Consider the following 14,271-nt stretch of genomic DNA (forward strand, 5'->3'; position numbering starts at 1 on the left):
AGCAGGTTCCGGGCTTCACTGTCAGTAACTGACCTTTCATACAACCATTAACCTTCAAACTTTATTAGATTTATCCCTAATAAGGCCTCAAACATGTAGCCTGTGGGCCAGAAACGACCTGGCAGAGGGTTCAGTCTGGCCCACTGGATTGGATTACAAAGTGTGAAAATATTTAATCTAGACAAGCTGTTATCAACATAAAGAAAGAGAAACTGAATTTTAATCATATACATAATATAAAGGATGGACATAGGCAATGTGATGTCACCCACTGGTTAGTGAAGTCCTGTTCTGAAGCCTCTAGCTGACACTTTTAAAACTCTTGGTCACTGAGGTGTAAACCCACAAGCAGCTTCTATTCAGTATCATCTTAAACTAGCAGTTCAGCCCATAAAGTCAATTCAACAAGGTGCTGAAAACATTCCTCACAGATTTGCTTCACGTCCATGCTCAAGACACAACAAGAAATATTTCTCTCTTTCGACTTTCAGACTGTGTGATCCACGAATTAAAAGGAGTGAGACACTTCTGTTTTACACCAAAAATTTAGGGCCTTTTTTTCATAAGAGAGAAGCGTCTCTGGCGACACCCAACAAACTGAAAGGAAACTACATCCTTGGTGTCATGCTTACAACTTGTTGCTTAAATTTAAGCTCGGGTGGCTGCAACTTGATCTTTGCGGCTGCCACCAGAGGAAGATCGAGTCCGCCGGTTACATATTTTTCTAAACACGTTTATTATTGGCATAACCAGTCTAGAGAAACCCTTCATGCGTTTTGCTTATCAAAACGTCAGTGTGAAGATTGTGTCCTCTCAAAAAGGTCTTAGTTTGGTTTTGGGACACATCAACACCCTCCTGGACCGCTCTGATCCGTCTGACAGCCGTCTGAGACTTTTATGGGCTGCCACAGCTACGTCAGGGACTGCGCTTCACCGTGAAGATGGCGGAGGCTGGGGATACGCCACAAGTCCGGTTTTTCTGTCACTGCTGTAAATGTGAAACAAACCCCAAACTCCCGGTGAGTTGCTTTGGAGAGTGTTTTTGCTCCACACGTGCTGGCCTGAGCATCACCCACGATTTCTCCTCCCCGGAGGGTGTGGAATTAATATTAACCGATTCTTCAAACCGATTTAACTGATTGATTAGTAACTATTATCTCCAAAACCTATAATAATTGGAACCCTTAAAGCACACATGTGGCTATGGCGGCCAGTCTTTGGGTTTTCGTGTGCACACAGCGAGTACTGAAGTCTTATTAGAGCGGGTGAGGGAGTAAAATGTGGCGATTCACGTTGCCATATTTAGAAGCGCCACTGTTGGCCACTTTGTGTCTAGTTGTCTCCCGTCAGCTGTGTGTAAGAGAAGTCAGAGGGGCGTGTAGGTGTCGCCACATTTACCACCAGGATTTAAAAAATATTTCTCCATTGCTGTTTAATGACACACATTCAGCTTGATGTGGCGGACTGAAAGGTTGAACTTCGTTTACTTTGAGTCAGTTTCTCTTGGAGGTAAAACGGAGAGGGCACAGTGGAGCGCATTTGTTGCGCAGCTGGCACTTTTCGTGGCGTAATTACGCACTGGTATTAGGTGACGCAGAACGAAAACGCACGTTAGCAGGATTTTAGGAATACGCCCGACTTTCTGTTGTTATTCCTTTTGGTTTGAGGGTGTCCCTAAAGTAATACTTTATTTATTAAATCAACGTCTAAATTATTGGATGTTCATAATACCAGCAAACAAAATTCTAAAGTGAATACTGAATCCTTTCTTTTATTGTATATATCTGTTAAAATCAATATAAAGGGCTGTACTTATATAACCTGTTGTGCTCATTTTGTGCTCTTACTACAAACTAGGCTGATGCACTCACACGCACATTCATACAAGCACTATTTTCGATGCCTAAGCGCTTTTTGCCTAATATTCACATACACACTTGCACTCCAATGAATGCATCCGGGTTCAATATCTTGCCCAAGGATACTTTGACATTCAGACTAAGGAAAATCAAACCAACAACTTTCAGGATAGTAGACAAACCGATCTACCTCCTGACACTCAGGAAGAGGGTATATTTTTTAAACATAGTCTGAAAATACTTCAAACAGACTATCTAATTCAGTATTGAACTGCAAAGTTCCTCCCAGGTCAACCCTGCCAAACAGCATGTGGCTTTCTTATAGTGGCTGCTTGGCATTGTGCTTTTAAAGTTGTGTTTTCAGTTATAAACACTGAAAAGTCAATCACAATGCTGCAGCTCTGGTATCTTAAACAATAGAGACAGTGAGTATGCACAACATATGACCACACTATGACCACTCCTGGATGGTAAAGCATATTGAAGCCCATCTTCGTGGCTGTATTGAGACTGACACTGTCTACACTACAGTGAAGAGAGATGAAACTTGACTGGCCTGCGCAGATCACCTCCAGAATAAAAACCAGGACGTCGGCTGTGTGCCAAAAATTTGTATTCAACTCCAGCCCAATCCCTGCAGCCAGCCTCTAAAATTTTGCGGACAGGCTTGCCTGAGGATTAGCAGATTAATGCCTGTACTTATGAAATGAAATGGCAGTGACAGTAAACGAGCTTATTATAAAAAAGCTTTTCTGTCTTTGAGGATTTCGTATGCCCCAGATGTGACTCTGGCTTCATTGAGGAAGTAACAGAAGACTCCAGGTATGGCTTTCTCTGATTTAAAAAAAAAAAAAAAAAAAGGAACATGTGAAAGCATTTTAAATATACCTCGTTAAAGAGTGATAATGAGTGAAGCATGTATGAATTTTCCATTTAACACCACTGACAGATTTTCTTTACTGTCTAGTCTCCTGCAGACCAGCAGAGCATCTGTTCCCAGTGAAGATTCAAACTCACTGCTCTCAGAAGTACGTCCTAACAAATGGCATTTTAATAGGAACACTCCTCTTTCTCTAAAGCTTTGTTTGACACATTGCTTCTCTGGTCTCTCGCCAAGTTATGGCAGCTGCTGTTTATGGAGCGCTCTGCTCTGCTGTCGCATCCGCCCTCCTCCGAGTCCGACCCTGATGACGGTGAGCAGGGATCTGCTGGTCAGAGCCGTCTTCTTCCAGCATCACCGGGCCCTGCTGAGGCCACAGAACCAGAGTCTCCTTCCAACCCAGAGCAAGAGACACCGTCTAGGACCTTCGAACAAAGGCCTGCAGTTGAAGGGTGTGTGAACATGGTATACAGAAACATGACCGCAAGGGTGCTGTGTTATCGATACAGAAACAACAGCCAATGAGAAATGAAAACCAAGATCAATAACAAGACCAAAACTTTAATATCATGCATATACTACCAGTTTCAAACTACGTTTGTTTAAATCGGTGAACAACCTCATTACAGGTTCAAATTTGTGAAAATATACTGACCTTTACCTTCCAATTCACAGGTAATATTTTAATTTCTTATATTTGTGAAGTTTTCACATGTAAGGATACCTCAGTAATGATTTAATATTTCCAGTGATAAACACAGACTCCCAAATGAAACAGATATAACCGCTGTGATTTTGGTCTCTGCATTTTGAATCCAATCCCAGTTTTGTGCAGCCAGAAGTGACCGTGTTTAGATGAGAGAGTGAAGTGCTCATCGACCGACGCTGCAGATATAGTCCACTAATTACTGCGTAGTGTAATGGTTTACACTTTTTCTTGGCAAGTGAAAGGTTGGTGGTTCAATTACAGCTGGAGATACAAATCTCTCAAACGTCCACAGCTAACCACTGTGGTGAGCTCTTGTGAAAAAGCTGCAGCTTAGTCGCTTTCAGCGCTGCATACTAATAAAATACTATTTTGAAGGGCAACACTATCCACAGAAGCCAAAACCAGTTTCTCTATCAGGCTGTAAGCATTCTTTTCAGTGTTGTAAAGTTTGAAATTAAAATATGGGAGTCTGTGGGGACTGACTTGATTTTGGAGTGAAGTGGCCATTAGAGGAATTGCAGTTTTTGGTGTTGTCACACTGACTTCATTGTTCAGCCCCTTGGACAGCATGAGCAAAGGGTGGATCTTACTGAGAACCCATGGGACACTCCCCACTCACTGAGTAGTGACTTACCAATCCCACAGAAGGCACACCCTAAACTTTAGGGTATGCTTTAGGGCCTAAAGCATACCTTGCTTTTTGTCCTCAATTTTGAGTCATATTGGGTTGATAAAAAAAAAAACATCACTTTGTATTCAGTAAGACATGAAAATAGCAAATGAGATCATAAACTCATCAGAAAAGTACTTTCTGACAACTTTTTACAGGTGGAAACATTCATCCTTTATATACAGTCTATGCTTTTAATCATTATCCTTCCCTTTACACATGCATGCAGTCAAAAACAGTTCAGTATCAGACTAAGTGTATATTGGATGATACGTACTATAGAGAACAGCTTTATACATCGGTTGATGTTTAAAGCTGTTGACTTTACTAAGTCCAACTAAAATAAAGTGACTGTATGATCTGAAGCTGTGAACATACAGTAAAGCCTGGTTTAAGCACTCTAAAGCTGTCCGTTTCTGCTCATTTAAGGATGGTGCAGCAGTTCTTGGCTGGCCTGTTTGCCAACAACGGAAACCCCGGCGCTGCACCAGCTGCACTGTAAACGGTTTTAATTTTAGATTTCACATCACTTGCTCTTGAATTAATCTAAAGTTGTGTGACAACCGCCCCCTCTCTCACGCGCCCTCTTGTTTTGTTCTGCTCTCCCTTTTGGTTCGTTTCTCAGATCCAGCATGCTTCAGTTGTACTCAAACCCTGGAGATTATGCGTGGGGTCAGAGCGGTCTTGACTCTGTCATCACGGAGGTCAGTGACACCAGAGCTAGTGTCTATGAAGCGCTGCGCTAGCATCGTTACTTCATTGTTTTCTTTTATTGAAACACTCACATAAAATCATTTGCACACAATTCTCCATTCATCTGTTCACCTATTTGTAGTCGTACCACTCATTTCTCTTCCTACTCACACAGTTATTAGGACAGTTGGAGAACACAGGTCCACCCCCAGCAGAAAAGGAGATGATCTCATCCCTTCCAACCGTTTGCATCTCTCAAGAACAGACAGGTGGGAATTCCAGTATGGCACATGTACACCGGATCACATGATCTCTCCAGTACAGCTCAGTAGCTTTTTAAAAATTTTGACATATGACATTGGAATTTGCATAAGATACACATACAGTCCTTCTGCATTTCTTTTACTTTTGATATTTTCTGCCCTTCCTCCTCTTTCCTCACTCCGTAATTACTTCTTTACTTTCCTTGTTCTGAGGATTAAATGGTTTAAGTTGAAGAAAGGAAGAATGTTGCACAGAGCTGAGTTGAGACAGGCCCTGGGTGGTAGGGAAGAGTTACCAGATGACTGGGAAAGTACAGCTGAAGTGGTGAGGGAACCCGCCGAAAAAGTGTATCCTCTAGACCAGGTGTGTCAAACATGAAGCCCGGAGACCAGAATCGGCCCGGTCAAGATAAATGTGCCATAGAGATCCAGCCCACTGGACAACTCTGGAAAATGTGAAGGCGTGCAGAAGTGATTTTGACTGTTTAACTGTATTTTCACAAGTTTTACACCTTTTCTAATAATAAAGACCTCCCCACACCAAAGTAATTAAGTAATGGATAAACAGTTAAATCACAGTGGAAAAACAGAAAGCGGTTTCTTTTAATCTTCTATAGAAGTGTCTGACTTTTTTTCTCTAAATTAACCAAAACTTTATACTTTAAACTACCAGAACTTTTTTATCATTTAGTTTTACTGGTCCGGTTAACTTAAACTCAAACTGGGCTGTATGTGGCCCATGGCGTTTGATATCCCTGCTCTAGACAGAGGAAAGAAGACTAGACGACTTGGTGGTAGAATGAATGAAGAAGTAAAGTGCAGTATTTGAAGAAAAAGTGGGATAGTCAGGGAGATTATGAAAGTTTGGAGGCTCGGCGTACGGCAAAGAGAGAATAAGATAAGATAAGATAACCTTTATTAGTCCCACACATGGGAAATTTGTTTTGTTACGGCAGAAAGTGGACAGTGGAAAGTTACATGGGATATGGGGAATGGGATACGAATAAGATACTGTACACAATAGAATAGAATAAAATAAAATACTATATACAATAGAATAAAATAGAATACAACTACAAATAGAAGTGGAAAACGCAAAGGGAAAAAGCTTACAGTGAGTTGTATATAAAGCTGGACACTAAGGAAGGAGAGAAGGACATGCTTTCCTCAAGATGGAAAGGATGTGCAGCAGGTTAGGGTGATCAAGAATAGAAATGGTAATGGCTAATGAATATAGTCAAGGATGAAATTAAAACTTTGAAGAGCTGATGAATGATGAAAATGAGAAGATTAAAATGGTGGTTTGTCCAGATTACATACCTGTGAAGGTATGGAGACGTCTAGGAGAGAGGGCAGTAGACTTTTTAACCAGATTGTTTAACACAGTTTTGGAAAGTGAGAGAATGCTGGAGGAATGCTGGAGAAGTGTACTGCTAAGTGATTTTTAAAGAAAAAGTCATGGGATGGTGATGTAGTAACTACAGAGTGATAAAGCTGAAGAAACATACTATGAAGATACAGGAAAGAGTTGTTGAAGTTAGGGCAAGAAGAAAGCTGTTGATCAGTGAGCAGCAGTATGGGTTCATGCTGAGGAAGGGCACTGCACATGTGATATTTGCTTTGAGAGTGTTTATTAGGAAATACAGAGAAGGTCTACGTGGGTGTAGATAAGCTACCAATAGAGGAAATGTGGTACTGCATGAGGAAGTCAGGAGTGGCAGAGAAGTACATAAGGGTGGTGCAGGACTTTTATGAGGACAATGAGACAGTAGTGAGGTATGCAGTAGAAGTGACAAATGGATTCAAGATGGGGTGGGATTACATCTGGGAGCACCACTGAGTCCCTTCTTGTTTACAGTGGTGATGAACAGGCTGGCTGATGAGGCCAGGAAGGAGTCTCTATGGACTATGATGCTCACAGACGACACTGTGAAAGTAGAGAGGCCAGGGAGCAGGTGGAGGTATGACCTGGAGAGAAGATGAATGAAAGTCAGTAGAAGGAAGCAGGTGGGACAAGTGTCAGGGATTTATTTACAGAACAATAGCAGTAAGAGTGAAAGGGTAAGGTTGTGAGACCTGCTGTGATATATGGTTTGGAGACAGTGATAAAAATACAGGAGGCAGATTTGTGGATGTCTCAGATTTGACGATGCTTAGATTTTTGTTAGGAGTGACCAGCATGGGCCAGATTAGAAATGAGTACATCAGAGGGACAGCTCAGGTTAGGATAGTGGATATAATTGGACAAAGGATGCTTAAGATGGCGCTGCTATGCAGGAGCAAAAGAAAAAGACTACAGAGAAGATTCATTGATACAGTGAAGGACATGCAGAGGGTTGGTGTAACAGAAGAGGGAGCTAAGGACAGGGTGAAATGGAGGCAGATGATCCTCTGTGGTGACCCCTAATGAGAGCAGCTGGAAGATGAAGACTTGAATTTCTTTGTTGTGTCTTTCATGTAATACTCCTACCAGTAATTATTTTACCTTTCATAGGTTTCCTCATGCTGTCTTTTCCTCTTATTTTTGTTTTTCTCACGTTCCTTGCCTCCTCATAGCATTTATTTATTCTTTCACTATTCCTACATTTCCTTTCCTCTTCCTCTTATCACCATCATCCTATATCTATTTTCCCTCTCCTATATTTTCCTCCCTCTCTTATCTTTCCTTTCCTTTAGCTATGTTCCCTTTACACCTGCTGTGTTTCTGTAATTTATATCCAGTTCCTCTTCCTTCTTATTTCTCTGTTTTCTTTCTGTCATCTATGTTTTCTTTTCTCCTCTCACTGTGCTTACTCCCTGTCCATTGCAGTTATTTTACTTTTCCTTATTTATGTCCTTGTAGCTTTACTTTCCTTCTCCTGTATTATTTATCTCCTTCCATCTTTCCTTCCCTCATCATATTTCTTTCCTACCTCTTACGTTCCTCTCCCTACTTTTATCTTCTTTATACTGCCCATTATCCTTTCCACTAATCTTTCCTTGTTTCATCTTTGTTGTAAAAAGAGACCACTTAATATTATGTATTGAGAACTATGTTATAAATCATATTAAGTATATAGTCTGTACCACCTTGTTACACTGTAATAGTCTACAGACCTGTCTAATAACTGGATTTTTTTTGGTTTTGTCTTCTTCCACATACTCGTTCATACTTTTTCCTTCCATTTCTTCCCTGTTAGATTGCAGACTGGAGTGTCCGGTTTGCAGGGAAGAATATTCATTAGGGGAAACTGTAAGGAAGCTTCCCTGCCTTCATCACTTCCACAGTGAATGTATAGTGCCGTGGCTGGAGCTGGTAAGGCTGCGGTCAGTGGGTTTGAGGGGTTTAAAGGTCTGGTAATAAAAATAAAAGATTTCCCAGGTTGTAGCATGCTATAAAGAGTGTTGTGTCACATAGTTTCTGCTGATTAACAAGAGTTTTTCTACTCTCAAAGCACGACTCTTGCCCCGTGTGCCGCAAAAGCCTCGATGGCGTCGACAACAGCCTCCCGCCCACATCGGAACCCGCAGAAGCCCGCTCCCTCAGGACAGAGCAACAGGAGAGGCAGGCGATCTGAGAAACGTGAAGAGAACTCTACTTCATTTTACTGTTTTCAGGAGTCACGCCTCCCACGTCGGAAATTTTGCTCCCCACATCAGCTGCTTTTAAATAAAACAGATGTGTCAGAGTCATAATTTGCAGCTTTAACTCTCACTTGGTTCACGCATCTCTGTTTAAGGAACTTCTACTCCAGCATAGTTACCATTTTATGCTACATCTGAGAGTTTGCTGACAAAATTCAGAGGTGATGTGTCCTCCTTGTTACGCTGCACTCTTAGGTGGTTTTCCGAATGACTGATTTTGATGTCATGAACTAATCCCCACTGAGCTATCTGTGGCTGTCAAAGAGGAACTCACAGAATTATGCATTATTCTCTTGGTAAGAGAGTTTCTTAATGCAGTATATTGTTGACCTTTTACCTGTGTACAGCCATTATTAAAGCCCAACCCAGTGATCTTTACTGTCCTCTGTCTTTTCTCCCTAACATATCTGAGATTTAGAAGCAGATATTAACCAGTCACTTAGAAAAACATAGTGTTTCCCAAACTTTCTAAGCCAAAAACTGTTCATTCTACAGAGCCCACAGTTTTTATAAAAACGTAACAATAAAAAAGGTCCGTGTTCAATTTTATTTAAGGGCAGCGTAATGGCATCAGCAAGATACGCTTTCTTTATTTTCCCTTAAAAAAGAAGAAGAAGAAGATTCATTTATCTTGGTTTCAGTTCACATTTTCAACTGGTTATGTGCACAGCAACACTGGGGCCTGCCCCACAGCTCAAAAACCACTGGATTAAGATATAATTATGTGCATATCTGCCAGTTCTATTTGTCTCTTTTGCATTTTGTGGTCAGTAACTGCTCGATGACATTGTCCATTTGAAACCTCTGTATGCTTTAACAGGAATTCATACCAAAAACAAACAAAAAAAACCCCCACATAGCTCTTCTTCAGAAAATAGTCACATTATATAGTCAAACTGCTCGTCTAAGATATCAATCTATTAGTGTATGACAGCAGAGGAATTGTCACACCTTTTATGAATTAATATGACTCATTTATTAAGCAAAAATTATGAGCATTCACTTGTTTCAGACCCCAAATATTATCTAAGCTGCTTTTTCCCTGCTTTATATCGTTTCAAACAGCAGCGATCAGTTAACTGAACATGCATGTGTTTGGACTATGGGAGCAAGCTGGAATTCCCAGGTAACCCATGTAGGCACGAGGAGAACATGAAATTTCACGCAGAGAGGCCGTAGTATCTCTTTTTCTATCTGCTTAAACCAGTCTGTCCATTTTCCTCTGAGATCAACTAGACATTTATGCTCACTTGATATTTTCTCCTCTTCAGACAATTCTCTGTAAACTCTAGAGATGTTAGTGTGTGAAAATCCCAGTAGATCAGCAGTTTCTGAAACATTCAGACTATCCTGTCATGAACTAACAACCACACCGCAATCAAAGCCACTTAAATCACCTTTCTCCCACATTCTGATACTTGGTTTGAACTCTTGCAGGCCATCTTGATCAAGTCCACATGCCTATGCATTGAGCTGTGTTATTGGCTGACCTTTTTGGTTAATGAGCAGGTGGACAGATGCACCTTATAAAGTGGTCAGTAAGCATATAAGTATGATTTAGTACAGTGGCTACTGTCCTTACAAGTGGGAGCCCAGCTGCAGTGGTTTTAAAAGTGCAGCACAAACAGTGCTTAGCTGTGTATTCATTAGAGATGCAACATTAAATGTATTAATCCCTAACCAGTACAGCTGCTGTCCATATATATCTACACTGTGATCCGTAGGGAGCAGGTGGAAGAGAGCCTGGAGAGGTGGAGGTATGTTCTGGAGAGAGAGCGAATGAAAGAAAGTAGAAGTAAAACAGAATACGTGTGTGTGAATAAGAGGGAGGGAGGTGTAACAGTGAAGCTGCAAGGAGCAGGGGTAGTAGTTAGGGCAGATGCCATTAAATGACTGAGGTTAATCATTCAAAACAAAGGACAGCGCTGGAGAGAGGGGAAGAAGAGAGGGCAGGCAGGGATGAGTGGGTGGAGACGCGTCAGGGATGATTTGGGGCAAGAGTGAAAGGGAAGGTTTACAAGACCTAGTACGGTGTACGCTTTGGAGACAGTTGCACTGATAAAAAGCCAGGAAGTGGCAGAGCTGAATATGCTATAAGATTTTTATTGGGAGCTGCCAGGATGGACAAAATTATAAATGAGGATATTAGTTATAGTTTGGACGTGTGTAGAGGAGGGATGCGGAGCTGTGAGGCAGGAAGAAAAGAGGAAAACCTCAGAGAAGTGTGACAGAAGCAGATGCTAGAGATCAGGTGAGACAGAATCAAATAAAAGAATAATTTTTCTTGACAGTTTTAAATCATTTAATCAGCTTTTTATTATTATCCAGAAAAAACAAATACAAAAATGTAATAGCCAAAAACCAAACAAGCAATAAAAAAGGAAAGGATAAAAAAAACAACGCCAGAGGGTGATCGATTAGTCGCCCAATCCATCAGAGTCGAACATGACAACAGAGGGCAGGGTGGTTTATTTATAGGCTTGACCCCTTGAAAGGAGGCACGAAACCGGGATTTGACAGTTGACTGTTGCGCACCGCCAAACACACCCTCGCCCTAGTGCAACCGAAAATAGCGAAATAATGAAACACAGTCATTTTTGTCAATGACTGGGGACCGCAGGAACCGCGTACAACCGACATTTGCTCTCCTCTCCTCACCTCCTCTCCTCTCCCCTCCGCCCTCCTCGGTCCGTCCTCCTTCCCTCCCTCCTCTCAGGGACCGAGAATGCCCGTGTTGTACTGACACAGTAGCGATACGGGCTGAGCAGACATGGAGGCCCGATTGACGAGAGAGGCCCGCGCTGACACATCCAGGCCCAGCTAATGGTGTGTCGGAGTGGATTTCGGAGCATCTCGGGAGATATTACGGATACCAGTCGCCGTGAGGAAAAAAGGATTTAGGCACCGAGGACGAAGAAATAAGAGGGAGATCCATTTCGGGTCTCTGTTGATTCAACGCAGCCGCCATTTTGTTGACAGTTAGTGTTTTTTTTTTTTTTTTAAATAACCCACACAGCCCTGCATCCTTTTATTTTATACCGCCGGAATATAAGTCCCTGTTTTTGTTTTACTCGCGTTTTTAAGCAGATTTAATTGCGCGTTTGTCTTTGAGGTAACGTTGGGAGATTTTTTTCTGGTTTAGCTCACTTGCTAGTGCATCGCTAGCCGTCGTAGCTGAGATGTAGTAACACGAGTGCCTGCGAGAATGTGACGGAGATGCAAGATTATGTACATCACTTGTCCCGGGTTGTGTCACTTTCACTCGGTTTACACAAATTGTATGAAAGCTGTAGGCGTTTGTTATTCATTTGCTGCCTACACGGCGTCTAAGTTAAGTGAAATTTGCTTAAATAGCTCTCAAACAGGCTGCTGTAGATGGCTAGTTAGCTGCTGCCAATGCCATTGATACAGACTGTAGCCCCGTGTCTATTATTGGACTGATTGTACGGGCTGACTCTTTACAAAATAAACAACACTTTCGTGATGCATGGGGTTATATTAAGCTCCAAGTGGCGATCTATTACTTTACCGCTCCGGCTGTTAGTGCTAAGTGTTGTGGAAATAAAATTGTTAAGGGGGAGCGAGTGGGGGTGCTTTGCATGTTGGCACTCAGCAACTTTGTGTCTTGGAGCTTGGCAAGGTTAACGATCAATTTTAGTGAGTGGTCAGGAGCTGTGTGCAGTGGTTTCCGTTTGAGGTTGTTTGTAATACTCCTACAACAGCGTTGAGATATATTTAAACTGTAGCCCTTTTTAAATTGTTCTGATCATGTTTTTTTTTTATTTTCATTTTGGCTTTTCAGCTGTTGGAAGATAATTTTAATAAAAGGGGGGGGAAATGTGGCCACCACGTTGATACACAAGAAGACAGGACACAGCCAAATAATGTGAACACCGTTTCTGGACTATTTCAGAGGTGAGTGGAAATGATGCACATTGATAGGTGTTGTTTACGCAGGAGTAGACGTCTTCCCACCCCAAAAGCATGCTTGCAGAACCGCATGTAGATACTCGGTTTCTTTTGTATCAAGACAGTAATTACGAGTATGACTAGATAAGGGCAGTTGCGGGGGAAATTAGGGCTGATCGGTTCGCAGACTCATGAGTTGGTCCCTTGAGGGGCTGTGTTGACTGCACAGGAAACCGAAAGCAGATAACATTATTTGGTTTGCTCACTCATGCTCTGGTTAGCCATGTTTCTTCTTGTTCTAAATTAAAGTGCACGCATGTTTTTGCGCTGTACTGGAAGTCCTCTGGTTGAACTTCCCTGAGCTGCTGGGGGAGATGTTTGCACGGTGCAGGTGTGAATGACACCTGCCTCTCTGTTCCGCTTTGTCGCAGCGAGTTAACGGAGTTTAATCATTGTCCCCGCTTCTTTCTTTTTTAAAGCAACGGTCTGTTACAATTCTATAGCACTTCCGCTGCTGGGTGATACAAAGCAGCGGCGGCAGTGGTGGTGCTGGTGGTTGTAGTAGTAGAGGAATTTGCCTGCTTCCACCCCCTCCTCTGAGCACGGCCCTGTAGTAATACCAGTGGAGCTCTGGAAATGACAGGGAGCTCTCAGGGCAGACGCCAGCCCTCATGTGAATGATGCAGGGGGTGGGTTGGTTGGTGGGTGGGTGGGATACTATTGCTATGGCCAAAGGGAAATAAGCAGTTATGAACAACGTGTGCAAAAGTGAGGAGGGAGTGAAAGGAGGGAGGGAGTAAAGGGGGGAAGAAATGAGAGAGGGGGAGCAGGAGTTGTTTACTACGTTCCTCCCTGCTCTGCTATTTCTTAGGTTGTTGGAGTGAAATTGATTGTTGAATCTTGTCGTTTTTCTTTTGGCATTTGTTTGCGTTCATAGCATTGCATACTGGTCTTCTCAGAAAACAAAAGCAAAGGACAGACAGGCGTGACTAATATCAGCCTTCAAAACCACAAGTGTTGCTATTCAGTTGTTTTGCAGTATGACTATGGCAATGAAATGACTGTAGTGCAGTTTAACTGCTTCACATATACAAAAAGTACCTCAGCGCTAGACATGAAAATGATACACTTGAGTGTTAAGGCTGATCAATGAGAAATTAGAAAGCGATGTGGCCTGGTGTCAGATTATCAGCAGGGGAGCGAATGCCAGTAAATGACCTGACTTAGCTTGTTAGAGGTGAGGGGAATGTTTTGACTCTCTGGGAGGCTTTTCTGCCGACTTGTGTCACTAGCTGTCCACAGAGTTGGGTACTAAAGTGGCTTATTTTTGGCATTGCTGCTGTTGTGCGACGGAAGCAGCTCCCATCACCGTGAGCATAAAAGAAAGAGGAGAACATTTGTCACTGTGTGTAAAAAGGACACAGGGAAAGGGAGTTGGTGGGGTGGGTGATGGGTGAAATGTGTTTTTGATTAAAGTGGGAACACAGTGACTTTAGTTTGTGTGCTGTTCTCAGTGCTTTCCAAGTTTGCGAAATCGAGGAGGAAGAGGATGGAAAAGCTTAAAGAAAACCGGGGGAAAGAACACCGAGATTGATGGAGTGTTAAAGAAAAGTGGGAGGTGTGATTTTCAGTGTGGTATGTGTAGCGAGGGGGAGTGTGCAGTT

The 14,271-nt window shown here is 42.3% G+C and overlaps 2 protein-coding genes across 3 annotated transcripts in view; both read left to right on the forward strand.

Annotated features, from left to right (window-relative positions):
• Positions 1–583: 583 nt before the first annotated feature.
• Positions 584–9,072, forward strand: rnf115b (ring finger protein 115b). The gene is made up of 9 exons (XM_026157013.1): positions 584–1,019; positions 2,623–2,681; positions 2,827–2,887; positions 2,977–3,191; positions 4,548–4,616; positions 4,744–4,822; positions 4,987–5,080; positions 8,254–8,369; positions 8,509–9,072. The coding sequence occupies exons 1-9, from the start codon at positions 942–944 to the stop codon at positions 8,629–8,631; spliced, it is 894 nt and encodes a 297-aa protein (XP_026012798.1). The 5' UTR covers positions 584–941; the 3' UTR covers positions 8,632–9,072.
• Positions 9,073–11,105: 2,033 nt separating this feature from the next.
• ash1l (ash1 (absent, small, or homeotic)-like (Drosophila)) overlaps positions 11,106–14,271 on the forward strand; it is a 31,688-nt gene continuing 28,522 nt past the window's right edge. For both annotated transcript variants that reach the window (XR_003271044.1, XM_026156877.1), the window contains exons 1-2: positions 11,106–11,676; positions 12,501–12,613. The gene's annotated coding sequence lies outside the window, so the exon portion shown is untranslated. The remainder of the gene's footprint in view (positions 11,677–12,500; positions 12,614–14,271) is intronic.

Source organism: Astatotilapia calliptera, chromosome 22 (genome assembly GCF_900246225.1).
Source record: "Astatotilapia calliptera chromosome 22, fAstCal1.2, whole genome shotgun sequence".
Classification (NCBI taxonomy): domain Eukaryota; kingdom Metazoa; phylum Chordata; class Actinopteri; order Cichliformes; family Cichlidae; genus Astatotilapia; species Astatotilapia calliptera.

Bases quoted from the DNA above. Each gene is read 5' to 3' on its own strand.
- rnf115b (XM_026157013.1), top strand. From the start codon at position 942: ATGGCGGAGGCTGGGGATACGCCACAAGTCCGGTTTTTCTGTCACTGC. The intron at 1,020-2,622 runs GTGAGTTGCTTT...TCTGTCTTTGAG, and splicing joins AAACAAACCCCAAACTCCCG to GATTTCGTATGCCCCAGATG. The intron at 5,081-8,253 runs GTGGGAATTCCA...CTTCCCTGTTAG, and splicing joins CATCTCTCAAGAACAGACAG to ATTGCAGACTGGAGTGTCCG.